At 31.3% G+C, this 16312-nt stretch overlaps 1 protein-coding gene across 1 annotated transcript in view; it reads left to right on the top strand.

The window, feature by feature from the left end:
• The window catches only part of LOC127710288 (mitotic spindle assembly checkpoint protein MAD2A-like), a 52080-nt gene that overhangs the window by 31848 nt on the left and 3920 nt on the right, over positions 1 to 16312 (top strand). The window contains exon 3 of the mRNA XM_052216076.1: positions 12927 to 13047. Within this exon, the coding sequence (XP_052072036.1) occupies positions 12927 to 13047 (121 nt within the window). The remainder of the gene's footprint in view (positions 1 to 12926; positions 13048 to 16312) is intronic.

Here is a 16312-nt window from a genome sequence, read left to right as displayed (position 1 = left end):
TAATGTCGAAGTGACAATCTCGCCCCATATTATTTCAACCAGAAGTTGATCTGTTCCCGTACTGGTATTATGAAAATAGATCAAGGGTGTTGCATAAAAATATTACAACTGGCCAGTTTTAAATAAAAGAAAAAAACAACGTTAATTTAATCGGCACAGGGTGCATGAACTATTGGCCGCATTATCTAGAACGGTATTTTCTAGGGTCGAACTGTTCAGTACAATAACAAAAAACACGTGGTCATGATTTGTTTACATTTTACGCAAGTTGAGAAACCAATGTTTCACGATGTCGATTATTGATCTGATAATTGATCATAATTAATAGAAACGCACTTATGTGAACTTGAGAGAAAATCAGAAACGCCCCGGCTTGTCTGGCAAAACAGTCGTTGGCGTTTCTCGAGTTCCTTGCCGTTTATATCGCGAAAATCTGGGCATTTTTCTTACTTTTGAAATACGGTCAAACTGAAATTCGTAATTCTTCCATGAACAGGAAGTTCAGCTAGCTGTGTAAACTGTAAAATTAAGTGACCCATAAAGTGCATGGTTCACCTAACAGCTTTGGTGTCAAACACATTGTTAATTAAACACCAATAATTTAATTTTGGATGTAAAATGTCTTCCGATTGGCTGACGTTGTTTTGTTTATCAGCTCATAGACATAATTTTGTTATGTGACCTTGACGTCATCAACGTTTTTTCATGATTTACTGCGTTTTAAAAAGGAATTAAGAATTAAATTATAAGAAATGACTGTAATATTTTTTCTGTCTATTCGAAATAACATAAAAAATGTGGTGCACACTTTAAAATAACCGCTACGCAGGTTATTCAGTGTGCACCACATTTTTGATGTTATTTCTTCATAGACTGAAAAAATATTACAGTCATTCCTTAAATAATCTTTGCTTTATGTCAAAAACAATTTGTCTATTTCAAAAATGTTTGCCAAAAAAAAATGAGTTACTTCCCCTTTTTTATCACCTTTTCACAATATATTCCGTTTATTTATGGGTTTTTTTCGTAATTAAATAAATATAAAACAAATTGAATGCAAATGCATATTAGAATATTTCTTTTAATTATTTTTAACCTGAAAACACTTAGAATATAAATATTTTGAAAATTGTTTTTTTCATCTTTACCTCCATTCATTGATCTATCAAGTGCATTAAAATATTAATTCAAATTGCTTTATTGTAAGTTTGCATAAGATACTAATGATAAGTACCTAACAAAGAAAAAAAAAAAGTACCTAACAGGTTAACTTATATGAAACTCATAAGCCACTAAATAATTGAATCAGCTGCAGTGTGAACATGTTATTAGTCACTAATAAAGACCTGAGCTAAACATAAAAATTGTGCCAAAAGTATTGAATTTTATTACTCCCCTTCAACTGAAACTAGATTTTACCTCAGTGTCTGAGTTTAATTTAGTTTAATTGCCCTTTTTTCAATGACATTTTACGAATAAAATTGTCATTTTTCTGACTAGAGCACCCTGCCCTTTTTAAATCCTGGCTAGAACACTGTATCTTCATGTGAATGTGAATATATATATATATTTAACAAACAATAGTTAATTTCAGTCCCAAAGATTTTCTTTTTTATTTGGTTGAATTTGTAATACAAATTATATTTTTTCATTAGTCCCAATACCAGGAATCATCCAGGACTTTTTTTTTTTTTTTCCATTCAGATAGAATTTGTAAATGTCCTGAAAGTTGGATGAATGATGATCGAAAAGTCCTGATATATTCTGGTTTATATAATATGATATTTGAAAGTCTTGAGATATCCTGAGAATTCCCCCAGTTTTAAGCTGCTTGATTTGAAAATCCCAGCTGACTTTTTCTGGAATTCTCCCATTAAGTTTTTTCCTAAAAATAGGACTTATAGCCTAACAGGATATTTTCAGGATATCCCAGGATAATCTTGAGATATCCTTATTATAAAAGTTGTCAGGATTTATTTCTGCAAGGGGTGTATACATCATTTGATGGAAAATGTAAAAATAAAAGTATTGGTTACAGAACAGTCATATAAATAGTGACAAAAAGTAATTTCAACAAAAAATAATATGTCACATTTAACAAGTTTACACTGGTTGAAATAAAAACCAAAGTATTCTTGAAATCCTTTCCTGTTACAAGATATCATAAGTGTATTGCACAGTTTAGGAAATTGTTTGTTGCAACTTTCTAGCAAACAAACTCTTTCTTGCAACATTGCAGCAAAATACTGCAACTTTCTCACGAACAAATATTATTGCAGTAACATTGAGAGATTATGTTACAGGTTACAGCTGCAACAACATGTAACTTTCTTGCTAGTACTTCTTGTAAACAAATTTGTTTGCTCCAATATAATAGAAAACTTTTTACTTCAGTAAGGGATGTTAAATTTCAGACACAATTTTGCTGAAATTTTCTAAGTTTTTTTCCATTGATCAAGCAAAATGACAGAGTTTAAATACCATCACACTTTCCATCAACAAAATATTCTAAGTCCAAATTCCATCTCACTTTCCATCAAAGAAAATGTTTAAGTCCAATTTCCATCAAACTTCCTTCATTTCCATCCTATTTTCCATCAGGTGGAATAAAAGCCATCATATTTTCCATCAGAGGGTAAAAATGCCATCCAATTTTCCATCAGGGGTTAAAGATGCCATCAAATTTTCCATCAAAAGAATGCGGATGGAAATAAAATTCCTAATTTCCATCATCCTTTGATGGATTTTTTTGGTTTAGGATGGAATTCCATCAAGTACCATCAACTTTCCATCAATTGTCCATCAAGTGTTGATGGAAAATGAAGAAATTGATGGAAGATCTAGGGAAGGGAGAACAAGGTTAAGTTTTGGTGGTCAAGTCCATATCTCAGATACTATAAGCAATAGGTCTACTAAATTTGGTGTATGGAATGATTGTAAGGTGTACGTGTCCAACTGGCAGGTCTCATCTGACCTTGACCTCATTTTCATGGTTCAGTGGTTAAAGTAAAGTTTTTGTGTTTTGGTCTTTTTTTTCTAATACTATATGCTATAGGTCAAATATATTTGGTGTATGGAAATATTTTATGATGTACATGTCAGTCTGGCAGGTTTTATTTGACCTTGACCTCATTTTCACGGTTCATTGATATGTGTTAAATTTTCATGTTTTGGTCAGTTTTTCTTAAACTATAAGCAATAGGTCAACTATATTTGGTGTATGGAATGATTGTAAGGTTTATATGTCTGTCTGGCAGATATCATCTGAACTTGACCTCATTTTCATGGTTCATTGGTTAATGTTAAGTTTTCATGGTTAAGTTTGTTTCTTAGATACTATAAGCAATATGTCAACTATATTTAATGCATAGATTGATTGTATGGTTTACATGTCTGTCTGGCATGGTTCATCTGACCTTGATTTCATTTTCTTTAATCATGTTAAGTTTATGTGATACTTGTAGTAAAGCTTTATGTTAAGGACTAACATTAAATCAATGGTCAGTAAAGCAGGCAAAATATTTCAGCGTGTGCACTCTTGTTATAGTTCAGCGACTGATTGAAAATATTTATGTTGTCATGTGAAATACTTCAATCTTTACATAACTGTATTTGGTATGTGCTTTCCTTCCAAGGTTCACATGTGTGGCTGACAGGGTTCACCTGACCTCAACCTCATTTCACGGATTAGTATCAAGGTTAAGAGTTCGTGGTCAAGTCCATATCTCAGTTAAAGTAATAGGTCAACTATATTTGGTGTATGGAATGATTGTTAAGTGTACATGTCCGATGACTGGCAGGTAGGTATCATCTGACCCTGACCTCATTTTAATGGTTCATTGATCAATGATAATTTTTTTTTATTTGGGCTATTTGTCACATACTGTAAGTAAATGAGCCACTATATTTGATTATTTGAATGATTGTAAGGAGAACATATCTGTAAGAAGGGTTCATCTGACCTTGACCATGTTTTTAGCTCACCTGGTCCAAGAGGCATGTGAGCTTTTCCCATCACTTGGCATCCGTCGTCTGTCATCACCGTTGTTTGTCGTCCATTAACTTTTACAAAGATCATCTCTTCTGCAACTACTGAGACAAACTTAACCAAACTTGGCCACAATCATCATTGGGGTATCTTGTTTAAGAAATTTGTATGATGAACCCGCCTGCCAACCAAGATGGCCAACATGGCTAAAAATAGAACATAGGGGTAAAATATAAGTTTTGTCTATTATTTTGAAAACACTTTAAATAGAAAAAAATTTTACAGGGGCAGAAATGTTCAGAATATTGAGCTCTACCTATTATCTATTTACGTCAAAACTCTCAGACAATTTCTTATTGGAGTTATGAGGTTATCGCCCTAAAATGACGTATTTTACTACTTTTTTTCTAATTTGCCTTTTATCTTGAAAACTATAATAGACAGAGAGAAACTTTAAATAGCAAAACTAATCATCAAGACAAGATCTTCATATAAGTTAATATAGCCTAAATTGTCAATCCACCGCTTATTAAATATTAAAGTTATTGCCTTAAATGACAATTCTTTCTATTTTTTTGGTGTTTTTCCTAAATCTTAAAAACTACAATTGATAGATAGAAACTATTAACAGCATAAGTGATCAGCAAGACAAGATCTACAAATAAGTCTAATAGCCGAATTCTTCAGTCGACTGGTTATTGAAGTTATTGCTCTTTAATCATGTCAATGACGATTTTTACCAATTTTTGGCATTTTGCCTACTATCTTAAAAACAATAAAAGATAGACAGAAACTGTACATAACAAAAATGATTAGCAAGGCAAGATCTACAATCAGGTCAAATGTGCCAAAAAAGTTAGAAGATAGTAGTGATTATGCTTAAATGACAATTGTTTTTGTACCCTCTTATTTGTTTTGGGCTAAAACTAATTAAGATAGAGAGAAACTGTAGACAGTAGTCTATAATGTTGAAGATGCACATAGACCTAGGTGAGCAACACAGGCTCTTTAGAGACTCTAGTTAAGGTTCATTGAACAACATTTGTTAAGTTTATGTGTTTTACTCTATTTCTCAGATATTATAAGCAATTGGACCACTATATTTGGTGTACAGGATAATTCTAAGGTCATTCTGGTAGGGTTTATTTTACCTTGATCTCATTTTCATGTTTCACTAAGTCTCTGTCATACCTGTCAACCTCTGAAACTGAAAATACAGGCCATGACCCGCATTGAAGAAGAAAATGTCAGGTCATAACGCATACAAACTTTTTCAGTCCAATTTTAGTATTGAGAGTTTTTTTTTATATACTATAACATATACATGTACAGCTGAGTTTCCTAAAAATAATCATTTTTGTATTTGTTAAGTATATAAATATTTATCATTAATTAAATATCTTTCTAATGCAATGAGATTTTATTGTTTTATTCACACTAGTTTACTTCTTCTTACATGTATTAATGAATGTCATAAACCCCAGCCATACATGTAGTTAGAAATCAATATAATAGCTAATGTGCTCCTATACACAGGCGGAAGATAAATAGAAAGAAGTTAGTGTGTTTCCTTTCAGTGTAATATTTAGAGCATTTGGATTTGATTTAAAGCTTTTACATTTAAGTGATAACAAAGTTATTCTCTCTAAAAGAAATGTATTAAAAGGTTCAAATTGTTTAAAATGATTTCTACAGGATATTTGATAATTAACAACGGCAAATCTTTTAATCAGGACATAGAATTGTATGTCAAGCTTGACTGGCTTCAACTTTCTGTGGTACACTTCAACTTTCTGTGGTACAATTACCAAACAATCCTCGAATTGTTACTTTTCAATCAAATGTAATGTTTTGATAGCTGCCATTGGCAGGGTAAATGAGCCAATTCTAATTTCAATTGTTTACCTTTGCAAAGGAAAAATGCTGAGAAAATCGAAAGTATATTGACTTCTAAATACTGAAAACAATACTGATCAGAAATACGGGTGAAAACGGGTTATTTGAATACCCAGCGGGTATTTAAAAAATCCCGTGTGAAGGGGGAAATTCTCAGGTTACACCCACAGAATACGGGTCAATTGACAGCTATGCTCTGTTAAGTTTTCATGGTTATGCTTGTTTTTCAGATACTATAAGCAATAGTCTTGTTTGCATTGGTGTACTGTATGCTCAATGTTAAGTGTTCATGTCTGTCTGGCAGGGTTCGTCTGACCGTAACTTCATTCTCATTGATCATTGATAATGGGAGGTTTATGTTATACCTGTAGTAATACCTTCATAAAACATACTCACAACTAAAGGCCTGTTTTTTTATTCTGAACCATTAACCTGGTTTTAAACATTTTTATGGTTAACAGTTTTTTGACGGGTCGGTCTTAACCATGTGGTTAAATGGTTAAAGAACATTTCAACCGGGATCAAAAGCATGTTCTAAGGCCTTTTTTTTTTAATTCTGAACCATTAACCTGGTTTTAAACATTTTTATGGTTATTAGTTTTTTGAGGGGTCGGTCTTAACCATGTGGTTAAATGGTTAAAGAACATTTCAACCGGGATCAAAAGAATGTTCTAAGGCCTGTTTTTTTCATTCTGAACCATAAACCTGGTTTTAAACATTTTTATAGTTAACAGTTTTTTGAGGGGTCGGTCTTAACCATGTGGTTAAATGGTTAAAGAACATTTCAACCGGGATCAAAAGCATGTTCTAAGACCTGTTTTTTCATTCTAAACCATTAACCTGGTTTTAAACATTTTTATGGTTAACAGTTTTTTGAGGGGTCGGTCTTAACCATGTGGTTAAATGGTTAAAGAACATTTCAACCGGGATCAAAAGCATGTTCTAAGGCCTGTTTTTTTCATTCTGAACCATTAACCTGGTTTTAAATATTTTTATGGTTAGCAGTTTTTTGACGGGTCGGTCTTAACCATGTGGTTAAATGGTTAAAGAACATTTCAACCGGGATCAAAAGCATGTTCTAAGACCTGTTTTTTTCATTCTGAACCATTAACCTGGTTTTAAACATTTTTATGGTTAACAATTTTTTGACAGTTCGGTCTTAACCATGTGGTTAAATGGTTAAAGAACATTTCAACCGGGATCAAAAGCATGTTCTAAGACCTGTTTTTTTCACTCTGAACCATTAACCTGGTTTTAAACATTTTTATGGTTAACAGTTTTTTGAGGGGTCGGTCTTAACCATGTGGTTAAATGGTTAAAGAACATTTCAACCGGGATCAAAAGCATGTTCTAAGGCCTGTTTTTTTCATTCTGAACCATTAACCTGGTTTTAAACATTTTTTATGGTTAACAGTTTTTTGACGGGTCGGTCTTAACCATGTGGTTAAATGGTTAAAGAACATTTCAACCGGGATCAAAAGCATGTTCTAAGGCCTGTTTTTTTCATTCTGAACCATTAACCTGGTTTTAAACATTTTTATGGTTAACAGTTTTTTGACGGGTCGGTCTTAACCATGTGGTTAAATGGTATAAGAACATTTCAACCGGGACCAAGAGCATGTTTAAGATATTTTCAAAATGGTTTATAGCTTAAACATTTTTCTTCAACCAGTTGTGTTTTTCCCCCCCCCTTTTAACATGTTTATGGTTTAAGCTTAAACATGTTTCAGGTTGTTTTTAACCAGTAACTAGGTTGAGTATAAAAAAACAAGCCTATAAATCAAATCATGATAAGTAAAGCATGCAAGAGATTGCAGCGTGTGCACTCTTGTTAACATTTATTATGAATCCATAATGTAAAATCTATAAAAAAAAAAATGTTTCATTCATTTTTGGCCTTGGTGAAAAGTTTTGCTTCCAATTAATTTTCAGGTTTTACTGCGAATGTTTATGGACCATAACCTTAATAATCAACACAGAATCATGGATCACTTAAAAAATAAGGGAGACAATAGACATGTAAAAGTGCGATGTTTGATATTTTTCATATTATCCATTTGTTTCCATTTGTTGATTTAACTTTGTCATAATATTTTGGTGTATTAATTTTTTTCGTTTATCTAATTTCCACATTTGTTTTTTCTGTCCTCTCAGTTTTCCATCCCACTTGTGCTTTAGCTAGCTGTGGTTAATTATACTCTAATGATTAGGGAAAGACAATAATTTTATAGCAGTACATTTCTTAAGATTTTGATATGATCAATTGATTGATTGATTGTTGGTTGCTTAACATCCAGTGGCAAATATTTCATGCATATTCAGGACGATTGATATGATAAAGGAAATTCTCTTAAATGGCAGTCCATCTACATAATAATAATGTTTTATTGTAGAGCTTTGCTAATTAAGTAATTAAAATGTGTCTTCACCTTTTTTTAAATTTAGAGTATCATATGACTTTAAGATTATAAAGCTTAGTTTTGCATGATTAAATTTAAGTTGTAAAAACGTTACGGAAAAAAATATATTTAAAGCCTTCCTCTGTAATAAGAAAAAATACATATATATTTACAAATGATTTACTAGCTTAACACTTACCGAAAGCGTAATGATATGATTTAAGCTGTTCTTTGAACATGTGCATTTCAGTAGTAAAGTTCTCCTAAAAGGAAGTATTTCCAATAAACAAAAATTGACCATGATGATTGTTCACATTTAGTTTCCTAATTATTTTTGAAACATGAAACTATTATATGAAAATAAGAAAATGTAGTATAATTTGCAATGATACAACAGACAGAAACTGTAAGCAACAAAATTGATATTCATTTACAAGATCTACACAAATGCGGATATATATCTGAAATCATCAGTCAACTCCATATAAAAGTTATAGCCCTTTGATGCTTTTTTGATGATTTCAAAATGATGCCAAGCACAAAAGTCCTACAGAGATTTTCAAAAGTTTCATTCTGCGATTTTGACTACACATGTTGATTTTAGTACAGAGAGGTTAAAACACATTCTCCAGGGTGATAATGCACCCTGATCTTGATTTAAGAAATTTGTGATTTGTTCCAGTATTTAAAACATGAGAATGAGTGTTGTGTCTCCATAAAGTTGTACTTTTTTCCATGTTGTTCTTTCGACATGTTGTATCAAATCAAAGTAATAGTTGTGGTAGTTTACCATTAATTTATTATTACATCAGCTTGAAACTAAGTATATGTTGTGTCTCCATAAAGTAATACTGTTTTCAATGTTGTTCCATTGACATGTTGTATCAAATTAAAGTTTTGGTTACAGTAGATTTACCATTAATTTATGATTACATTAGCTTGAAACTTAGTATACATGTTCACTATGGTGTGAACTTTTCGTAATGTATGCCAAGTTAGAATTGTGGAAGAAAAACCTGAATTCCCTTATTTTTATGCCCCTTTCGCAGCAGAGGAAGCATTAAGTGTTACCCTTGTTCGTCCTTATGTACATCAGAAAAATTAGTTTCTGTTCTTTAACTTTACTTTGCATGAATCAAATGTTATGAACACAATGCTTATTCAGACATGTGACAGAGTTGTCAAGCCACAACTGGAGATTTGGAAATTTTCAGCTGGAGTTTGGGCTTCATAACTGGAGATTTTTTATCGACCTATTTATCGACGTACGCAATGGTTTTTTGTGTGTTTAAACTGCATATCTTCTTTTTTGTTTGTTAAAAGAACAATAATTCCATACCTTTCAACAACTCCATATTCATTTTTACTTGATAAAATAGAAGATAAGGGGTTTCAAATATTTATTCATTATATATAATTCAAGATAAAGCGATCAGCCATCATACAGAGTTGGCAAAAAGTACCCCTGATTCAGCTACATTGTCAACTTTGGTACTACTACTGAACATGCTTGTAACAGAAGGTGTTAATTGATAGAGTTGTAGGCTTGCTGGTGGGTAGCTGTCCCCATAAGTTTGGTCAAATCATTAGGGCCACCACAGTCAGCTTTGCATGAAGTGTAGTAAGCATGGTCTTGACCCTTGGTACTGGATCTGCATCATTTGAAATCAGATCTCCAGGCAGAGTTGAATTTGGCTAGATACTTGGTCTTCTTTTATTTGCTGCTGGGGTATTTGGTGATATAAAAATACGGTTTGCATTTTGTCAAATTCTAAAATTTTAGAATAGTCCAAGACAACTGTACTTATATAGGTATTCCATTGGCTTGGATAGAAAACAAGCCATAAATATCATATTTGAGTTGATTTCATTTGTCTTTGAGGTTCAGTAAACGTTCCATGTTTTCAACAGCATCAAATTAAATTGTTGTTTATACAACTTGTACAATTTAATCCTTTGTCAGTATTTCACTTTTAATCAACCTTGCTTGTGTCTTAAACTAGCTAGTTGATCACTAGGTAATTGCCTATTATCTTTTATTTATTGTTGTATATACAGTTTAATCCTAAACACCTCAGGCTAATTTTACCTATTTTAACTTTTGACACAAAATCCATTACAGGAAACTTCCGTTTTTCTCGGACTTTTCCCATATCAATTTCGAGTTTCTCGGACTTTTTCTCTGTCCGTATCCATTTTGTAAACAAAAATGTCTAATGAAAATTTTACGAGGTTGACATTTTCAAAAAGCGGAAGATTTCAAATTTTAACGGGAGGGACGGAAGAGGGTCTGAAATGCGGGAGATTTTGACTCCCGCCGGAAGAATCACATGTATGCTTATTACTACAAAACACAGATCAAGTTTGAATTTGGGTGGTGTCACTTTTACCATTCTAGATTGATACCCCTTTGCAATTTATTTCCGTTCTCTAACTTAAGTTTTCCTCAACCAAATGTTATGACACTTATACACAATTATTGCATGTAATATAAACACAGATCAATTGTGAATTTGAGTGGCATCACTTTTAAAGTTCTCTATTTATGTCCCTTTATAATGTTACATGCAAGCGGAGGCATCATCTGTGTTGCATGGATACACTCTCTATTTATTTAAGACGTCACATTTAAGGCACCACTTCAAAAATTCAAATTAGGATAAAAAAACTACTTAATTCACATGGATTTTTCCTGGACTGTGGCAGTGCATTTATACATCCTGTACAAACTAACAGACGCCCACTTTGGCAAGGATTTTACTGTCGGTCAGAACCCCTCAACAATGAATAGTGCATTCTGTTTGTATTGACTTTTGGCATATCTGACTGGAAATATTGATGTGCATATGCTGTTCCTCCAAAATTAATACTAGTAATGTGAATTATTTTTTACGTACACTACAGTCATGACAGTCAATGTGGACCTGCATTTCTATTTGACAACTATTGGCAATTCAATTGCATAGAGTTTGGATGTTTTTTTGTTGTATTTAATTTTTTTTGTAAACACTTATTGGAATAAATTCATTGTCCATTTCTAAGATGACTTGTTTATGTCAGTGCTCTGTCAGATCTGATAGGTTTGTAGCTTAAAATAGGGACCCATTTTAATTGTAAATTTATGATAAGTGGTCAGACAAAATCCATAATGACTGTAGAGTACATGAAATAAAATCTGCATCCTGTATTACATGTTTCAATTGATCCCAGTAATTCTACATGACTATAAAAAAAATTGTTTAACATAAGTTTTTTTTATTAATGGAGACAAATGTATTTGTTGATCTGCAGTATATGGGTGTCACTGAGATTCAAAATTGACATTTAATAATGGTTTCAATGACATAGGTACCATAATAAGTCCGAGGAATTACTGAAATAAGTGATTTATTAATCACTCATTTAAGTAGCAAATTAGAAATTCTGTGATTGATTTTGTAGTTTTACCAAAATCTAATTATTAGTAAAATTGAAAAAAATGAACCTTTTACTTCTTTTAAGTAGCAAGGTTTATGCCTTTGATGCAATCTTTCATCTGTAAATCCTATATTTGTTGAAAAATATGCTATAATGAAGCTTTACATTATGATCTAATCAATACTTTCTTAACAGATTTTCCCAGCAGTGGGAGTATTTTTCCTGTAAAATTCAAGGTTTCATCGTACAGATTATGTAATCAAATTTTACTGTTCGCGACCAAAATTTCACTGTTCTGGGGTATTGAAATTAGTGGGGGTAATTAAAATAATAATACTTAAAGAAGTGATTTTTTTTTTAAGAAACTAGAGGTATGATACTTAAACAAGCGATTTATCCCAGGTTCAGTACAAGGTCATCACCTGACATGACCGGTCATTCTATAAACACAGATGTTAGTTCTGATAATTTTAGCACCATAATTAGTCCCTGGATCATTAGTATTATATATTTAAAGCTACAATAAAATTAAATCACTTAGTCTAGTGATTGATTTGTACTACTTAAAAATGTGATTATTAAAGAAAGACAACTCTAACTTACAACATTTCTGGAAAAATGTTACTTGAATCAGTGATTTATTAATCACTAATTTCAAGTAAGTCCCCTGACTGATAATACAGCTACTTTTTGAAATTTTCAGTTTTTATACTCTTCAAATTCATGTATGAATTGGCCTTCATTCTGTTTTGATTTGATTGCCACTGATGAGTTTTATGTAGACAAAACGGGCAGCTGGCATACCCTAATATAAGCCTGGTATATTTGATGAGTTTTTAGTCCCAAGAAATGTCTATTCTGTACGATTTATTACCTTTTATTTGCATGAAAGGTCCAAAGACATTTAGGATCTAAGTTTCATATGTTTTTCTTTAACCCGAAAAAAAAATGTGGGATAACAAAACTTGCAGCCAGGTTGACCCACCACCCCCTAACTATGTGAATTAAGTTTTTTTTATCCTTCATCAATCTGTTGATGTTGTCCCTTATTACTTCAAATGAATGAATTTTGAATTGTTTTTTGATTAACAGTTCAACTTTATATTATATATACATAATACCCAGTCGGGGAGGAAGTAAAGAATCAGATCTACTCTAACATTGTTAGGTTGATTTTCTAGGCACTTCATACATAATACATGATATATATAATTGAATTATTTCAGAATGGCTACAGCAGATGACAGTGAAGAAGTTAGTTGTTGTTATCAAAGACATAGACACAAAAGAAGTATTTGAAAGATGGCAGTTTGATGTAGAATGTGATAAATCCGTTCTTAGTGATGGGTAAAATATTTAAACGGCATTTAAGGGATCATAGATTTATTCTTACGAGGAAGCTCCAAGCATGCTTGGAGGATGCTCGGAGCTTTTCAGTAGGCTCTTCTCAGCAGTTAATGTGACAATAATTATCATGATCCATTAAGATGTCAATCAAATCTATAGCACTTTTATAATAAGGAAAGTAGAGCATTATAGAGGAAGCTCCATTAACACCTGTGTAAACATCTGGTCTATTCAAACAAATCTTGCATTAATTTTACAAAACTATAAAATAGATGAGAAATTCTTCAATATTACTGTACAATGCTTGGTATCAAGTCTTCACAGAAAGAAAATGATTTCAAAACATTTTCTTAATAATTATCATTCTTTTTCAATACACATGATATAAAAAAACACTCAAATTTTATATTTGAAATATAAATATATTTTAAATTTATACTATATAAAATGAAATATAAAAGTCATCAAAGACGCAAACTATGGTTATTGATTTATAACCATACTAACAAAACATAGTACATTCAGTTTCATACGAAAAAGGGTTGATCTTTTTTATATTCCATTTAATTTGACAGATGTTTGAAATAAATCCTCCATTTACAATTGCAGAAAATTTTTTTGAGACGCAAACATGTTTCTTGGGTGTTTCAAAGCAATAAAAAAATATTATATTCTACAGGGAAAAAAGGGGGAGAGAATTTGATTGGTTAACTTCTGGTGATGTTTTCTTTCTTATATGCACTGAAAAGTTATGCTATATTTTCACTGTAGTACAGGACATTTATTTATGTCAAGTATTTCTTTATTTAAAACATAGATAAATTCTGCACATTTTTTTTGAAATATAACAATCATGACAATTAAACAAAGACTTATAGGGGGAAAATAATTTTACTCATGCCAAGTATTTCTTTATTTAAAACAAAGCTAAATCTGCACAATTAAAATAAAATGCCAAGTAAAGAGAGACGTATACGTACTAGAGGGAAAACAATGGTGGTATTACCCCCTCAAACCAGGCATCCACTAATGAATTAAAACTTTTCTTAAAGTAGCCATAATTTTCTATAAAAGAACTTAGTTTGCTATTTAAAAAAAACATATTACCATTGTTTAGTTAGGGGCATTACTTAAACAAGTAATTTTCAAAATTACCTATACAAGTTATGTTGTAAACAATGCTGTTTCAAATATTACTTCTATATCATGAATAAGTAACTTCTGTTAATATTATTTTTATATGTGTTCATTCATACAGGTTTTACTAGCTTTAACAAATTTTCACAGACATCTGGTTATTTTCCCCATGAAATATACTTGTAAAGCTATTTAAATCCTCAACAAGCACTAATTGCTTTTCTGATGCCACACTTCTTGGTCAAAGATTGCCCTCTTGGGGCTATTATAATATCATTTCCCCTTATAATCTTAGAGATAGACAGTTATAACTAGATATGGAACCTTTAATTAAGACTTGAAGTTATTTATAATTTGAATCTTAATCAAAAGCAATTACATATATTCCTTAAATAATTGTAAGTACTAAGTTTTTTGAAGTTGTATAAAATAATTTATTAAAGTAATATTTTTGTCATTATTTTTTAAAGTAACCTCTCTATACTCATCTAAAATTGGATAAATACTTAATTTTATTTAATGAAATGATATAAAAATTCTTGAAAACTACATTTAGTCCATGCTTTATTTGTCATTTAAAATAACTGTTGAGTTATTAAATAATTTTTAAAGACAAAAAATATTTATAAAAGTGACTAAAAAAAATTACTTGTTTAGTATCGCCACCTGACTGTTGTTTGTGTCTTGATAACTTTTATGTAGCATAATATCTATTTTTAAATCATATCATCTAATTATAAAATTTGAGAATTTTTTTATTATAAAAAAAGGAATGATTATTAAATATAATAAGAAAATATTTAAATGACTTTTACTTTTTGTGGAGACTTGAGATTTCTTTCTAAGCATTACACAGCACTGTAAGTGTTGAAGAATTTCTAATCTATTTTATAGTTTTGTAAAATTTAATGCAAAATGTATTAGAATAGACCAGATGTTTACACAGGTGTTTATGGAGCATCCTCTATAATGCTCTACTTTCCTTATCATAGAAGTGGTGTAGATTTGATTGACATCTTAATGGATCATGATAATTATTGTCACATTAACTGCTGAGAAGAGCCTACCTAAAATACTCCGAGCATCCTCCGAGCATGCTCGGAGCTTCCTCGTAAGAATAAATCTATGATCCCTAAATCTGATCATTCCCTTATCCAGTTAGATTTTCTTGTTGTGCATACACACCTTTGTAAGATCTGAAGACATCCTGTAAAGGGTCATATTTAGTACCTTTGAACATCCAATCAATTCTTTCCCTTTAAAAAGTTTTGGTTTGACTATCAGAATTTGTTTCTGGATATTTATACTGTGATATTTTGTGTTCTAATAACTTTTTAATGATCCCGACATTGTTCGTATTTTATGCCATGACCCGATTGTCACCATTTCTCATCTTAAGCAAAACAATAAAGTCATTGTACTAGTTTTGTGATTCTTTGTTAATCATTAGAAAAAGAGATGGAAGATAACAGGAGGCATTCAAAACTCATAATTCGAAGATAAACTGACAACGCCACGGCATAAAAAAGAAAAACAACCAAAAGATGAAGAAATCCACAAAACACCAAATAGAAAACTAAAGATTGAGTAACATGAAGACCACACAAAACCTAGGGTGAACTCTGTTTAACTCTATATGTATTTAACAATTACATTTGTTCGATGAAATTTATCTAATACTTTAGATATTATACATTTCTCTATTTTCCTCTAATCACTTAAAGGTCAGCATTGGGTATAACAATGATAACAAGCAACAGAGGCATGCATTAAGATGAAAGTATACTTTTAATCTTTGTTTCCCGACAATAATAACTAATATATTAAAAGTGTTAATCTACTGATGTTCAGTCTTCCACAAATGTGCATTAACTTGTTCAATCCCAAAAAAACATATACTGTCAGATAGCAAAACCTAGTACTCCTCTGTCAAAATTTTTTTTTAATATTTGTGACTGATGAATTTCTAACGAGAAATGTCAGGGTGAGGTCACTGCATACAGAAAGTCTTTCGGCTATTTAGAGTACATTTATGAGGATTTGGAATTTCTTTTCTTCTTAAAATCAAATCTACTCGTGTTTTATAGTAAATATTAGCCAGTCATGTATACTGTGGATTCATTTACTT

This window comes from Mytilus californianus, unplaced genomic scaffold (genome assembly GCF_021869535.1).
Source record: "Mytilus californianus isolate M0D057914Y unplaced genomic scaffold, xbMytCali1.0.p SCAF_7, whole genome shotgun sequence".
Lineage (NCBI taxonomy): Eukaryota > Metazoa > Mollusca > Bivalvia > Mytilida > Mytilidae > Mytilus > Mytilus californianus.
Note: the sequence above shows the minus strand (reverse complement) of the source record. Positions and strands in the feature narration are given on the sequence as shown.